The sequence below is a fragment of the Cynoglossus semilaevis genome, chromosome 19, assembly GCF_000523025.1.
Source record: "Cynoglossus semilaevis isolate Cse_v1.0 chromosome 19, Cse_v1.0, whole genome shotgun sequence".
Taxonomy (NCBI): Eukaryota; Metazoa; Chordata; class Actinopteri; order Pleuronectiformes; family Cynoglossidae; genus Cynoglossus; species Cynoglossus semilaevis.
This window is the reverse complement of record NC_024325.1, coordinates 9,962,028-9,978,937: the sequence shown is the minus strand read 5'-3', so window position 1 is coordinate 9,978,937 and position 16,910 is coordinate 9,962,028. Positions and strand designations below refer to the sequence as shown.

The window sequence follows — 16,910 nt, the reverse complement described above, 5'->3', positions numbered from 1 at the left end:
TTGCTTGACGTCAGATGCTGTCACTCTATTGGATAAATGAGAAGCCTCTGACCTCTCTCTGTAAATTACAGTTGTTTTCTACAATATGCCCCCCCCCCACACACACACACATGCATACACTTGCCCCGAGTCTGACACACTCAAATGTGATGAAAGCCATCTGCTGTGATCGACAATGCGACCCTTTCCATTATGTGTGTGTGTGTGTGTATTTTCAGTGTTTTGTCAACTGCTGTGTCATACGTTGGGCCATGTTTCCTTTTATAAATAGTTCCAAATGTGGGCTGAGGAGTGCCCGTAGGTCCCCAGCTTATCCTCCTCCTCCTCCTCCCCTAAGTGTGTGTGTGTGTGTGTGTGTGTGTGTGTGTGTCTTTGACTGTGTTTCACGTCATAACTCCCCCATGCTTTGGAGTCTCATTACCGTACCAGTGATGTTTATGTTGTACAGAGTTGCTGCTGGTAAACACACAAAGGTTTTCACAACATTATCCTAGTAAATATGTAAACATGACGTAGTGTTTGTCTTCGTTTCCAATAGTGACTCTTGTCCTTGACGGATGAACAGAATCTTTTCACGTTCATGAGATGGAGTAGAACATTAACATTCACATATAAAGGAAAAGGTAAAAGGTTTCAGCTAGTACTTTCTGTGGACAAGACTGTGACCCCCCCCACACACACACACAATGGCACATTCACAGAAATTATGAAACAAAAAAACAACAACAATTCCCATTGCGGCAAAAAAAAAAAATTGAAGTAATTTGGCTCTGCATCACTATGGGGGTTTGCCCCAGACTTTGGGAACCACTGCTATAGAAACAATATCCACATTTGCTTTTTTTAATATTAATTTGTAATAAGAACCTGCTTGTGACTTCTGCAAATGTATGAAGATATTTTTCATCTATAAGCTGTTCTGGCATCTTGGCAGCAGGTTGTCCAGGTGGTATATTTACAGTAAAGACAAACATTCAGCTCTTTGAAGATGTTAAGTTAAAAAAAAATTGCTATTTCTTTAAATCTTCTGCCAGACTTTCTGTCGAACAAAACCTTCTTGTGCAGCTGCAATGATTGAAATGGTTGTATGTGATCTTGGTGAGATTAGTGAGCCACCTTTGACCTCTGAACATTACCTAATTAAATTACACCCACAGGGCATTAATAATAAGTTACTATATGACTTGGATGTAATGTGACTGCCGCTCTCCAGCTGGGCTGCGGGATTGCGTGACAGCCTGGTGATGGACCTGAACTGTGGGTCTGTAACAGGATCTGCGTTTATGGTCGGCTTTGACCTTAATCACCCTTATGTGTTTCACTGGGATCTTAACAAGAAGACTAAGACAACGCCTTTTGTCCATTTGTGTTTCTGGAGCCAGTCTCCTCCTCAAGAAGCTGACTAAGCACATAGGACAGACAAGAGGTGACCTTTGACTCTTTCTTACCCCTTCCGTCCCAACCTACGTCACCATGGCAACAGCCGAAAAATCCACCTACATTTACGTTGGGCTTTTGGTTTCAGAAATGGGTTTCTTTCGATTTATGTGATAAACACTATTTTCAACAAAATATTCTGACCTGTAAAAATATTGCTCATCTAAAATCTCTTCAAAATAATTATTTTTAAAATGATAATGATATTAAATATATAATATGTTCTAAATAATAATAAAAAAGTAAATCTTTCTTTGTATCTTTAACATTTTTAAGAATTCATGCCTATGTGCAGTTTCTATCAATGGAACCAGCATTTTCAGGAGAAAGTAAGCCTTTGCAAAGTTACATCCTTTACCTCGATGTCATCCTGACTGCTATTTGGAGCTTCATCTGATAAAGAAAGAAAAATATGCATGTATTGCAGAGTCATCTGGTCTGTGACGAATGCCAATTTCAGCTGCAGACAAAAGCCAGATGTCAGTGGGTTGTTTTTGTCGGTCAGTCTTTATTGTGTTCTTGTTTCCTCTTCGCCTTGTGTCAAGGTGACCTTGTCTTCTGTGTCCAGCAGGTAAAATAAGTCACGTAGTGTTTATTTTAAGTCTCATATTCCACATTTCATTTAGTGTAAAGATACAGATCATATTAGTCACTACTTTTATTTATTAGACATACTTGATGTGCAATCATAATTTAAAGGATGTTACATTTTGAGAACAGGGCAGTGGTTTAGGAGATGGGAAAACAGTTGATTTTTAACTTTTTATTTTGGTATTTCAATGTTTGGTCTGCTTCTAGAGGTTTGACAACTAAAACTGTTTGCTAATGTTGCACATATTTGTATGTTGTTCATCCGTATGCTAACTAGCATCAATGTCCTTGACTAAAAGATAAAGAGAGGAGTTTAGATTGTGCTGTATCAGGACTCTGCTGTCATGCTGTAACACCCCAACATTCCGGATATTTAAATGTGTAAAAGATTGAAACACTTAAAATTATACTGCATGTTTGTACTGTATGCTAGTGCTGGAAAACATTTATAACACTTCTACTTAATCTGGTTCTTATCCCCGCTAGTAAAAATCAGCATGTGCACCGTAGAGTTGTTAAATAATCCTTTTTAGGATGCATTCCTTTTTGGACACGGATGGTGATACATGAGTGCTGGGATAATACAAAAGTTTTGGTATTTTGATCTCCTTACCATCTTTTTTGCTTTAAACATTAATTTATGACAATAACACATTTGACAGAGTCTAAAAGCACATCATCGTGTGTGAGCATCTTATATCTGCAGTTTAAAGTATAGCTAAATTCTAATGAAGCAAATGAAGAACGCAATGCAAATGGAGTTTGCGGTGTAGTTCTATTAATTTCTCAGGGATTTGGATAAAAATGTAAATACATTAGACTAAAATCTGCCTTTGTCACCATGAATAGCAAGGCGTGTGTGTGTGTGTGTGTGTGTGTGTGTGTGTGTGTGTGTCTGTGTCTGTGTGTTTGTTCCATTTGATGAATGGCATTTTTATTCACACGCTTGTAGAACAAAGCGACTGCTCAGTTCAAGCTACTGTTGGATATCCTGTTGATATCACACAGACCCATTCTATTTAGACTGTGTGTGATATTGTGTGTGTGTGTGTGTGTGTGTGTGTGCAAGAGAGAGAGAGAGATTGTGTGTTAATACACACAGCAGTCCTTGTACAGTGCTGCTGCATGGCTGCGGTCAGTGACACGTCCATTCTGTGTAGCTAACAGTGTTGTGTGGTGTGAGCTGCTTTTGTGACTTTCATTCCAGCAGTATCCAGAGCTGTCGCCTTTAAATGTCATGACTGACCAGTAGATAAAGGACGTGGTGAATGGAGTATTTAAAAGTGACATATTTAAAAGTCAAGTATTGTCATGTCCCTAACAATGTAATTTATAATAGTTGCTCATGATAATTATCGAACCAATATCAGGAAATTATAATGACAGTCCAATATAATAATGCTATACTAAAAAGTCTTAAAAAATGAAAAATATCCCAAAATAAAAAAAAAGAAAATGCAGTAATTTGCCTCCAAATTTAAAAATCACGCTAGGTGTTGCAGGTATGGCTTTCTAAATAATAATATATAAAAAGAGAAGTGTTGCTAACTAAATAACTGGATTTAACTGTTTCAAGTTTAATTGCCATTTTAGACGGTGTAGCTACCTATCTGGGTTCATAACAGTTGTTTAAGTAACTGTCACGTCATCAGGCATTAGTCATTTCATTTAATCTGGAATTTTTTATTTTTCACAGACTCATTGAAGGTAGTTTTGTATTATTACATTTAATCTGTTACATATCTACATCTTGAGTTATACATGAGGTTAAATGAAACTTCCTGTAATGAAATCAGTGTTATTTCTTGTCATTGTAGAGGTGTGTTAACAGGGGGAAGTAGAAGTGAGAGGAATGAGGGTGAATTCACTGACAGACGTGTTAGTGAACGGTATAAGTCAACACAGTGACTTATTTTTAGCTGCCTGGCTTTCCTTCCTGCTTCAACATGGGTCCAAACACACACACACCAAACACACACCCAGTTTTTTGTTGTTTCTGTGCCCTTCAGGTTGACATCATGCATTCCCTAGCTCCTCACCCTAACCTTAAACATACATAAAGCATATACATACTCCTATCATAATGCTTACCCTAACTTTAGTCCGACCCAACTTCCAACCTTGACTCTTACTTAGTGACGACCTGCAAAATGTCCCCACATGACAAAGCGTCCCCCAGCACAATATTTTTTGTCCCTAAAATAAAATACACACACACATCCACACACAGAGATAGAAACAATAGCAGCGACACTTGAAGCGAGTGACACTACGGTTTTTGCTCTATGCATGTTTGATTTCCTACCACAGACTTGTGCAGCTGTACTTCATGGTGCAGAGCTCTTACTGTAACCTAAATCAATTCTATTTGGGCTGTAACCCATTTGGACATGCTCAGAGGTCAATATACATATGCATTACATGTCAGTGGCTCTGCTTTTCTGATGGTGGTTAAAGGTTTGACCATTGGTCGTGTTTGCAATTATCTGCAATAACAATGAAGAATTTGCTGTCAATTTATGGGGCATTATGTTGTGAATGTTTCCAGAAAACAAAATTCTGGAAAGTTCCAACGACAATGACATGCAAACTTACTGTAGATCCAGCTCCTGTTAACATTCTCTTTGTCTGTGTATGGATATTTCCAAAAAAACTTGACGAGATTTTTTCTGAATCTTATCTTTCACTAATGCGCTCTGTTGCCAGCATCCAACATTAGGAGCTGAGATAAACCTCCCACTCTTCATCTAACATCCACCATGTGTTTACAAAGAGGAGCCAGAAAATAAATGATGTGATTTCATCACAACGTTTGCCTAAATATAAACCGTTTCATCATCTACGGGTCTGGGAGCTAAACAGCAGGTGAAATCCATTAAAGTTGTTTTCTTTTCTCATGCTTCTCTGGAGATGGACTTGAGTACGAGACGTTTTTACAACACATACAACTTGGTTTTAAACTTCAAGGTAAAGTTAAAGTATTTATTATTAGAACATGGTCAAATTATGACCTAGCATTATAACTGGTGCCCAGATCTTGTTCATATATTTTGATCTTATAGTTAACAGTGACAACTTTGCACCTTTTTTATTTCCATTACTCACTAATAAACACTTAAACAAAACAATTCATTACCAGAAAAAGGTGTTTAAATTAATTTCAAATTTTGGAACAAATCCCCAGACTATTATTTATAGTCAACATCACACAAGTCTCTGAATTCTTCAAACAGAGACCCTCCAGTGAATTGGGGAGTATAACGTGCCTATGATTTAACTAGGGCAGAGTGCAGTCTTGTAGAGGCGCTGAGTAGGCTGTCCTGGTACAATGCTCTAAATAACACACTATTTATCTAACAGTGTCAGGGTATTTCTGTTTATGTGATGTTTCAGATGGAATCCAATTAAATTGGGTCGGTACCGGATTTGTTCTACTTTCTTTAACTTTAGTGAGGTAGCGCTTTAAGTAGGACAAAGTTTTCTAATACCTGTTTCTGTATGTAAGTAGGTGCTAACGCAGGTCTTATAATGGAGCACAACCACATAGTTTGAATCCTAGAAAACCTACACATACATTTCCTTTATTCTTTATTCTTCATTCTGATTTCTCGTTCTCACACCGAGTAAGTAAATGTGAATAAATCGATACTAAATTTTAAGTTCAAAATTTAGTTCAACAGATTTGTTCGAAAATGGAGCCATTCTAAAACCAAGGTTCCACTGTATGTCATTACATATATTTTTTGTAACATTGTTTGTTGGCACACCGTGGGATTTTTCATGTGTAAAATGTGTTGTGGCTCAACAAAGGTTGGAAAACACTGTATTAGATTAAATAAAAAGAGCAGGGTAATAGGACAGAACAGGAGGCTGTAGAAACATGACATCAGTGCTGGATTAGATTCACTGAGAGTGGTCGATGAGAGTAAAAAAAAAAAAATTAGTTTTATTTTACACTTAAGTTTAAACATATGATATCACATAGAGCAGATGCAGGGTTTGTCCTTCGCATTGAAGCGTTAGCTCACTTTGGTCTTCACTTTACTGCTCTGCTTTTATAAGTCCATTGAGAAATAGGAAGAGAGAACGTAGCTTTGGACACTTTCAGACTTGCACCAGGTGCACTGGCTGCATTTTATTTCTGCTACTGGCAAGATGAAGCAGATATTTCCAATGCATATGCATGTGAGTATCTGTACACACACACACACACACACACACCCACACACACACACAGACACACATTTCTCCAGCCACTGTCCTTTTCCTGACTCCCATCTGTCTTTCTGTGAAACTCATGATCCTCTTTCTCCTCTCTTGGGCTCATTTTGAGTTCCATCCATAATTTAAATACACGATACACATATTTGTCTGTGTGTATTAGATACAGTTTTGTCCTTCTCTGTTTGTAAAGGCTGGGTTTCTCTGTTGGAACTATCCACATCACTTACTTTAATTTTCAGAATTTGTCTTACTCTAAATTTTCCATCATCCAAATGTAGCTGGGAGTTGTTTTTTCTCTACCCTACCTCAACATATGGTTGACTTTGGTTCACCCAGTAACAGGAGGTTCTGCAGTGGGGGTGAACCCCGTCTTGAGTTGAAAGGAAAGGAAACTAGCACTCCCTGCAAGTGTCTGTCACCTCTGGATTATTTGAATGTCATCCATCCGCCCAAAGCCTCTCACTGCTCCACTTGTGTAAAGTGGCTTATGTTTAATGGAACATTTTGCACTTTTCTGTGTGTGCACAGATATAAAAACACAAAGTTGTAAAAACCTCATCACTAACACCAGTTAGATTATCTCACCATCAGCTCGTTTTGGCATTAAGACGTTTTCCACTCACTCATTATTGTAATTTCTAAACAGAGGTTACTTTTCTTCCACCCTAGCCCTAACTATACTTTAAAAGATGTATATTATTATATATATTGTATTAATCAATATATTAATATAAATTAACAGAATCTCTTTTTTTTGTCTCTTTCAGGTCTTTCCACAGCAAAGAGAAAGTTTGCCGACTCCCTGAATGAATTCAAATTCCAGTGTATTGGAGATGCTGAGACGGACGATGAGATGTGCATAGGTGAGCCTTCTGATGTGAAACCCAACACCAGTGCAGTACAGGCAGATGAGAGCTTGTAAAAAGAAATCTGCAGACAAAGCTTTTCCACTTACAGTCACTGAAATAGAAACAGACGTTTCAGCTGGAATATAAAGAGCGGGCTGATTTTCATATAAACAGTTTTATATTTAGCGTTTTCTGAGTCTTCTCTGGGCCGTTTGTAGTAACGATGCTTTAGTAATAGTTTAACGTGACTGTCTGTCTTTGTGTTTTTATTATCTTTACAAAAAACTACTGTCATGTGAGTCATATGTATTTTCTATGATCTCATTCTAAAATATTTTATTTTCTCTCACTCGGTCCGAGCTGAAACAACTGCCCCGCCCTTTTACTGCCTGATTCTGTCAGCTGCAGCTCTTCACTGACCTGACCTAACCCACTACTGTGGTCTAACTGTCTAATAGACTATCTGTTCTCAACAGCTTACTTATCACTTGGCTGCACTACAAGCTACCACAGGGGGTGCTCTTGTTTAGTAGCTTAGAAACTGACCAGTCAATTTAGCATCATATGTCCCACTAAGTGCCCTTTTTTACAGTGACAATGGGAATTCCTTCATTGCAAAAATGTAGAAACACAACATGTTCATTCTCAGTCTCTCAGTGTGATGTCTGTATCATTCAGTGTGATTGGTTCAGAGTCTGTTCCTGTGTGATTAAGATGACTTTTGACTGCATTTTATAGGCTTCATCAAAGGGGTTGGTTTTTAATACATTCCTTGGTCATGAGATCCCTCTCTTTTAGATTTGGATCCAAATCCTGTAGCTTCAAGTTGTGTGTGTGTGTGTGTGTGTGTGTTACAGGGACAGAGTGGAAACTCTGGACCAAAACAATGCAGTCGAGCCTCTCTTGCCAACAAGCAGTGAAAACAAGCAGTGAGCTGTGCTGTGCTTTGAAAGCTCCATAGAAACAAACTCTGAATTGCGTTTTCATTTCCAGTTAATTACTTTGCTGTGTCATGAAAATACTGGAGGTCCAAGGACAGAAACGAATCCCCTTCATCACTGCTTGAACAGGCCAACTCTTCGCAGACAACATTTCTCAGTTGCCCGTGTTTTTTAACGCTGACATTTTCTATCCCCGTCACTTTTTTTTGCATGTATTTCCTGTTTTTCATTTGCTTTTCCTGTGTTTCCCCCGTCTGTCCTCAGCTAAGTCTCTTCAGGAGTTTGCAGCAGTTCTACAGAACCTGGAGGATGAGAGAACACGGATGGTGAGTGACCTAAGAACCTTTTAGGTGTTAAAGTTGATGGATATGACCTTTCCATCACCCGGGTCACATTGTACATCAGTGTGACTCATGTTTCTACCTGGAGTCGTTCACTACAATGTACGGTGAAATGCATAGTGATTTGTCCAGTCGGTGACTCTGTGGTGTGTGTGCCCACAGATCGAGAATGCCAATGATGTTCTCATTATGCCTTTGGAACGGTTCAGGAAAGAACAAATCAGTGCTGCCAAGGTAAGAGCACAACATCAGAGATGGTTCAGTATCAGGTCTAGCACTTCCAGTGTCCAAAACAAATTTGACAATCTTGGATGTCAGTAAAAACAGTCCTCAGTTATCATTCTACATATTTGTTGACTCAAAACCATACCAGACATTACAAAAGGAAAACAAACAAACAAAAGATGTTAAATAGATTGTGTGAATTTTAACAGGGCCAAAGTCGACAATAGCAATTATGGTACCTTTTTTTTACGAGAGGTTACAGCATCGTCCCTGCCAGCAGATGGCGCCCCAGACAACCATACAAATATATATTTTCAACACTTAAATTTAGCTGGTTTAGGTAAATACTACTTTCAGGCCACGTGGGGGCAGCGATTAGCAACAAGATAACTGGTTGCTGGTACAAGTTCTGGTCTTTCTGCCCTCACACTGCTTATACTATTAAATATATTGTGTCAAATATAAGCAAAAGCAAGTATAAGGAGAAAGACTTGCAGTACAGTAACTTTTGATATTACTTTACTAAATACTACACAATACTACATATTACAATCTTAGCAATCCTTCCTGTCCACTTAGACTTAGCATAACAGGTTGTTTATTCACATAAAAGCCACATGCAGAAAATTTTCTATTCAGCAAACCTAAATATTTTGGCAACTTTTAAAGTTCTCCATTTATCAATTAGTCATTCCAGCTGGAACTGAGAGAATCTAGAAAACATGTGTATTTAATGACATGCTGTGGCCGAATATTTATTATATTAAATGTTTTTCCCCTTGAGTGGCTGGATGTGCGTCATCGTGTGTACCATTACTTACATGACCTGGATAGTAGATTAGAGGAATGTATAATCCAACTGTAAATCACTGCCTCCCACTGGGGGCTCTGTCAGGCCAACAGGTCTCCCATGTGGCATGGTCATGGTTGTTTCTGTCCTTGTAAAGATGGGTCTTTCTTAAACAGGACTTATGAGTCTGAAAAACCCTCTAAACACTCTAGAGTACTTTTTTGAGGTGTAATCTCGGGGCTAAAGATGTCGTCTTTGAGTGTCTTCTTACTCTTACAATCTTCTTACTGTAGGTCGTGCTATAGTCTCCCTTCCACTCCATTAGCTGTATGACCTACATGAATGGACGCAGTGGTCCCAGAGACGCCCGCGGTTTGTCACGTTGTGTCAGTGCAGCCCGTGTTAATCCTGATGTATCAGGTCATCTTTCATTTGTAAAATGTTGGCCTGGTTTAATACAGCAACACATAATCTGTGTCGGGTCAACGTGAGCGATGTTCGAAAAGAAGCCATTTCATCTTAGTCTGGCACAGTCTTATCTTGTCCTAAAGCATCAAGAGCTGCTGAAAGAGGCCAGGAAAACAAATGAAGGGGGGCTGAGGAAAGGTTGATGGAAAATTGAAGAAAAATATTATAAAACAACTCACAAGGGTTGTGGTGTTAAACACATTTGTGCAAAATATAGAATCTCAGCTACTTTTAGCACAAAACTAAACATTGAAATGACACTAAATGTGCTGTTCTTATTTATGTGTAACATTTAAAAGTTTTGAAATGTCACCTTCATCGAACTTCCTGAAACAGGAAGAGGAATATCTGTATATACCAACACTGAGAACGTTTTGAAAACCACAAAAGAACATTTAAATAACTATGAAAATGTTATGATATAGATCTTTCAGGTCCATCTGTCTGTCTCTCTTCCCTCCTGTCGGCTTCTCTGCGTCATCACAAACGTTTGTGTCCTGTGATTCTCTGTTAGTCTCACTCATGTCACCTGGTGCCCTGGGTATATATACTGTATACTTCAGTCCCTCACTCAGTCTTGGCCTGGTCGTTCTTGTTGTTGTACAGTCCTGCCTGTCATATTTGTGTCACAACACTAAATGTTCTTGTTATCTTTGTGGTCTTTTTGTCTTTGGTCCTGTATTTGGATCCTGCCTTCTTCCTCGTTTTACAAAATGTTACAGGATGAAGTCGTTCAATTCTGCTATGATGTGTCCTTGGCCATTACTTAAGTACCTTTTGTAACGTGGCCTTAGATCATTGTGTAGACACTTCCTTTTTTTGCCAAGGTTTAATATTCAAGGTTAAGAAGAAGAATATATTTTAATTCAATTTCCATTGTACCCATGTGGCAGTTAAATAAATGAGTGTTTTATTTTAGCTCCTTGTTGCAGGAACAAGCAGAGACATGATGATGTGTGGGTGAGGTGCATCATGTTTTAAACTGTTGACGTTTCATAAGCAGTTAAGCGCAGTCTGACGTCAGACGGTGCAGGAGCAGGACATGATGCTGCATCAAAACCATTATTATATTATCGTCCTCTAATGACTAAAGAACAGTCGCCAGTGAGTTAACGGATTTCATACTGGGGAGACACTGCCACCTGGCGGCTGAATAAAACAGCTTCATTTTACTGCAGAGACTTATTGAACAATATGACGAGTAGAATAGAACTTTATTAATCTCTGGAGAGTTCCCTTTGGGAAATTTAGGAGTTTAGGAAATTTACTTAACAGCGTTTTGGAAATATTGCATTGCACTCCTCAAAATATCAAACATCACAATGCCCAATATCTCACATTCTAAGAGAGTATACGCTGAAAAACATGCACAGGCAGCCGACTGTTTGTTATTTTGCAGTGAAGTGTGTGATGAGGAAACTCGGAATTGAGAAGTGAATTTTAAACCTGTTCACCTCAGACAAAGTCTTCACAAGAGTGAAGAGTGAACATTCACAGGAATGTTGGACATTTCTGATGCTTTCTGCAGCTGTTGCCTGTTCCTCCGCTCACCCTGAGGAATAAGCAGAACTGATTTTGGAGCGAAAACACCTGTGTCATGTGACCACAAGCGACCACATGTCAGAGGTCAAAACTGATGAGGTTCCCGTTAGATATACAGACTAAAGTCTTGCATTCAGAAAAAATAAAAAATAAATCTAACAAGAATTTGGACCAAAAATACTGAGGAGAAAGTTCCTCTACAGCTTTATTTGAACTTTAGGTATTTTTCCCAGAGGAACTGGGGAATAACTTTGTTGTTTTCACCAATAGCTTTTCATCATGTTGCCAGTACCGACAGCAATAAACAATAAACTAAAAATAAAATGTGAACGGATGACAATGGAAGACATTTGGCTCAGTCATCAGAGCAATTCAGAAACGGCATTTACAGCCATGTTTGAAACGCTCACACAGCTTCAAGTGCTTTTACTGCAGTGCCAAATCATTTGATTCTAATAACTGACATCATTTTACAACTTTGTGTTCTGACATTGGTTCTAATTTAGGCTGAAGATTGTGTATTTTAAGATTAAAAGCAGCGATGCAGAGTAAAGAGGATTCACACTCCCCAATTTTTTTAAACTGTTTTCCACCCTGAGGAAATACACACCCGGCTCTATCTTCTCCCTGGTTTACCATCGATTCATGCTGTTGAAATTGTTGATCTCAGCTGTTATTTTATCAGCAGCTGTCCTCTACCTGCAGAGACAGTTGCAAACAGGATTTCCTGAAAAAGAAAAGAAACTAAATATAAAAATGAATGCTAATCCCACACTAGAAGACCATAGACAGCGTTAGTAGAGCCATATGTAAAAGCAAAGACTGAATCATCAAACATTTCTAAGGAGGCATTTGTTTGTTTCCTCACTACAGGAAGCCAAGAAAAAGTTCGATAAGGAGACAGAGAAGTATTGTGCCGTTCTGGAGAAGCATCTGAGCCTTTCAGCCAAGAAGAAAGAGTCACATCTGCACGAAGTGAGGCTGCATCCTTTCACGTCTGCCCTCTTTTTTCTTACACCTGATTGTTTCCGCCTGACTTTGTGCTTCTGCTTTAGGCCGACAACCAGGTGGACAATGTGCGGCAGCACTTTTACGAGGTCTCATTGGAGTACGTCTTCAAAGTGCAGGAAGTCCAGGAAAGGAAGATGTTTGACTTTGTGGAGCCGGTGAGAATATACTCTTTTTTTTAAATTGACCTATTTAGTAAACATCTTCCTTCAAAGTTGCTGAACTTCGTGTACTTTTATCTGACAGCAGCTTTGAGTTGTTCTGTATCCACTCCCTTTGAGATACGCAGTACACGCCCTGCAGCTGCTCTGCTGACATCATTCCTTTGTTGTCAGGAAACGGCAACAAAGGATTTTGCTGCAGAGTTGTGTGAGGACACAGACAGTTTGGTGGCTGTGACCAATTTCAGAAAGCAAGTTTAACCTCTTGAGTTTTTAGTACACAGAGACTTCTGTTTGGGAAGTTCCCTTTAGTTTTTTGTCACTCAATCAATTTCACTTACCACACAATCTCACCTGTTGCCCATCCTCTCATTTTACAAATCCAAACTATTTTCTTTTCCTTTAGTATTCTTATTATTTTTCGTAGTTTTCCTCCGACCCTTCTTGGTTTCCGTCTCATTCACCTTGTTCTTAACTTCAGATGTTTGCTCTTTATTCTTCAGTGTCTTGCTGTTTTGTTTCTCTCAGCTGTTGGCGTTCCTCCAAGGCCTGTTCACCTATTATCACCATGGCTATGAGCTTGCAAAAGACTTCAGTCATTTCAAGACAGACCTCACCATCAGCATACAGAATGTAAGAGTGCACGCAAAACACACCCTGTGAGACATAAAAAACTTTTTTTTTATAGAAATACTAATATGCACAATTGTGTTTTATTATTTGAGTTAAGTTGAGAAAACAATGTGATATAACAGAAGTATTGTAGTATGTAAATATGTTATCTTCAGAGGTTAAACATTTTAAGTGAATCATTATTGTAACAGAGATCTTACAAGACACAAGATATACAAGAGTAATATATAAATATGATCAACAAAGTCTCACTATAGTTTGAATTTGCCAGATTTTGCCATTATTTTTCTGTTATTGCATCATCCTCACCTCGTGTCTGCACAGACTAGGAACCGCTTTGAGAGCACGCGGTCTGAGGTGGAGAGTCTGATGAAGAAGATGAAGGAGAATCCACATGATCACAAGAGTGTCAGCCAGCACACAATGGAGGGATACCTGTTTGTACAGGAGAAGCGTATGTAGCCCTTTCAAATATTAAAACCTCAGTGGTTGAGCGCCACAGTTAATGTCCGTCCAACAAACAAAGAAGTGTAAACTGATGTTTGAGCAGTGGTTTCAAATGTGGGGGACAGGGCCCTAAAAATGGCACTCAAACCTATCGCACATGGGCCATAGAAAGGAGAATTAATTTTAATTTTGATTTGAATTTTTTTGTCTCTTTAAGGGGGATTGCACTGGGATTTTTTTAAGGATTTAAGATTTTTTATTTCTTTCTCTTCCTTTGTTTCTGTTTGTCCTCTTTTTTCCCATCAGGCTCATTTGTTTCTACCTGGGTGAAGTACTACTGCACATACCATCGTGACCCTAAGAAGGTGACCATGGTACTGTTTGACCCTAAGTCTGTGGGGAAAATGGTGAGTTGATCTAGGACGTTAAATGCAGATAAAGAATGTATCACAGAGTGATACTGGGTTTTTTTCCCCTTTAAATTTTTCATTTTATTTCTGTCTTTGTCAGGGAGAAGAGGAGAGTTTTATTCTGAAATCCTGCACCAGGAGGAAGACTGACTCTATAGAGAAGAGGTTTTGTTTTGATGTGGAGGCGGTGGACAGGTTAGTGGACAGTAGTTTGAACTTTACAAAAAAGTGCCTTTGTATCTTCACAACATTTTGGGTCTCTGTGGATCCTTTAAAAGTCTTAAAACATATACATTTTTTTAAGTTATTAAAACTTAATTTCGGTAATTTTCTTAGAGTGCCATTAAATTTCAACTGGGCGGAATGAAAAAAAAGATGTCAATGTGAGATGCTGTTTCACCCGTGCACGGCCCGGTGTAACCACGCAGTAGAAGCACATGCATGTAGCATGGACGTTCCACACTGTTTAGCGGGCAGTGTGTTAGACACGTGCCACGGCAAGATGGGAGATGCAGGTTCAACAAAAAAACTTTTAAACTTTTCACGTCAAAGATGAATAGCATAGTGGCTAGCTACAATAATTGTACGGTAAAAGTAGGAAGCGGGAGGGACAGTGGGTCGTAGCCGCCATGAAGCACATTAGGAAAGGGAGAAACTCAAGCGCTACACCGACAGTAAGAGAACAACTGTCCCCGTTCTTGGACGTTTGCGGCACCAGTATGTACTGCAAATGCAAATGCTAACGTAACGGCCGCTTTGGTGTTTTGGGACTCCGAGCAAGTACGGGAAATGTCTTCAGTACATTGTTACAAAGTACTACACTGAAGGCCGAAATGCTGTGGGTTTTACAAATGGTGAGCTGACGTCACTGTTATACTTCCTGCATTTTGTTAAATTGAAGAGCCTAGAGTGTGACTATTGTGCTACAAGAATATATAATATACCATTCTTTACTTACAAGCTCGTTATATTTAACGTTATGCTTTGCGTACGAGGACTTTGCTGAATAACATCACAGAAATGAATTTGAAAAGAGAGATGTATTTAGCGGTATTGAACACATGGTGGTGCTGCAGAGTTGTATTGAACGTAAACACCAGACAAGAACAGGTTTCGGCCCCTGGTATTTTTCTGCCTCCTGTTTGGCCCCTTATTTTCCTCACCTGTTGATGACTTTCAAACATTTTTTGTATTTTATGACATGATGGAGTAAAAAAAACAAACATTTTACATGTTTTTGTTGTTGTTTTTTGTTATGAAATGTTCTTCCTGTCCACCTGTAAAGGTAACAGTTGACACTTTTGTCCATGATAATATCTGTGAAATAATTTGGATTTAGTTTTTCTAATCCAGGTATTTTGGGTGAAGCACAAGGCTTTCAGTGGTGGTTTGACAGTGACTATGGCGGTCAATAACCATTTCTCTGTGTTTGCATGTGAAGGCCAGGAGTGATCACCATGCAGGCTCTGTCAGAAGAAGACCGCCGGTTGTGGATGGAAGCCATGGATGGGAGAGAACCAGTAGGTTGCTATGGTTACAGGTTGTTCTTATGCGATATGAAAAAAAGAGTGAGAGAGACATTGACGGACAACATTTCCATTAAATGAAGCGAGAGCTCCAACGTGAACAGTCATTTTACATAATTGGTCTGACTTCAGTGTGTTTCCTGTAGTATACGTACTTCAAACGAATGTACAGAGGTATAGGAAAATGGATTTAAAACAGGAAAAATTAGTTTTCTTTTTGTTATGTGCTGCACAGTTTGTCTTGTTTTTAAATTAAATAAATTTAGGCACATACAGAAATTTCAAAGTAGAAAAAGCTGAATAGTAAATACGGTGTAATTAGTTTCTAATGGTGCATTCTTGAATCAAGAATGTTCTCCAGATATGCAAGTGTTTTTCCCACCCCGAGGCTAGAAGTATGTGTTTGTGCTACGCTCCACTCTGTTATTTTGTTTCCAACACTTATTCTATCACAGTGTACGCACAGAAACACACCAAGAGAATCAGTAACTATAAATCCAACACAAGCTCAAACAAGAAGGAGCAGCTGTTCACGTGGTCCACAACAAAGCACAAAATATATTAAAAAAAAGGTTGACATTCATGTGTGGCTCTCAAGGTTACGCCTACGTGTTCCGAATGTCTTTTCTTCTGTGGCTGCCTTTTACAGGAACTATTGTGGAACATAACATCAGGATAGAGTGGAAAAATACCTTAAAAACATTTGTTTATGTTTACTTAGAGTTTTGTTTTGCATGAATAAGTGATAAATACACATTCTACATCATATAATGGAAATAAAAATGCTGACTAAGTGTGTTTATATTTTTTCCAGGTGTATAATTTGAACAGAGACAACCAGGCTGAAGGCAGTAAGTAGCTTTAATTGTCATGAACTGACAGTATCAACATTCTATGTATGTGTGTATATATAAATATATATAAAAATTTGCTGTGATTCCGACACATTGCCACAGCTCACACCTCTCCTCCTCTCCGCAGCAGCCCAGTTGGACGTCATAGGGTTCAATGTAATGAAGAAATTCATCTATGCTGTGGACACTCGAGGTAACAGGCTCTCTCAAGAGTCGGAGGTTTTTCTGCCTCTTTTCCAAGACAAAGGATTGACATTTTATTGTTATTTTATGTTATAATTTGTTGTTTGCCAACTCGCTGCATGTGCCGCCCCCTCCCTTCCCTGCAGGGGTTGAATGGTAATGAGTTGTGATTTGTTCCGTGTTTGTTAAAGGACAGGGAAAACCCAACCCGGCTAAAACTGCTGTCGAAGATTTCATATCTCGCACTCACGTAAACCTGAACTGCCTGGGTCCAATAAAAC

General features: G+C 38.8%; 1 protein-coding gene across 2 annotated transcripts in view; it reads left to right on the top strand.

The window, feature by feature from the left end:
• LOC103395213 (rho GTPase-activating protein 26) overlaps positions 1-16,910 on the top strand; it is a 57,152-nt gene that overhangs the window by 16,545 nt on the left and 23,697 nt on the right. For both annotated transcript variants that reach the window (XM_025065513.1, XM_008332844.3), the window contains 12 exons: positions 7,020-7,115; positions 8,306-8,367; positions 8,545-8,616; positions 12,281-12,382; positions 12,463-12,573; positions 13,105-13,209; positions 13,534-13,663; positions 13,963-14,063; positions 14,167-14,261; positions 15,508-15,586; positions 16,407-16,443; positions 16,574-16,639. In XM_025065513.1, the coding sequence (XP_024921281.1) occupies positions 7,020-7,115; positions 8,306-8,367; positions 8,545-8,616; positions 12,281-12,382; positions 12,463-12,573; positions 13,105-13,209; positions 13,534-13,663; positions 13,963-14,063; positions 14,167-14,261; positions 15,508-15,586; positions 16,407-16,443; positions 16,574-16,639 (1,056 nt within the window). The remainder of the gene's footprint in view (positions 1-7,019; positions 7,116-8,305; positions 8,368-8,544; positions 8,617-12,280; positions 12,383-12,462; positions 12,574-13,104; positions 13,210-13,533; positions 13,664-13,962; positions 14,064-14,166; positions 14,262-15,507; positions 15,587-16,406; positions 16,444-16,573; positions 16,640-16,910) is intronic.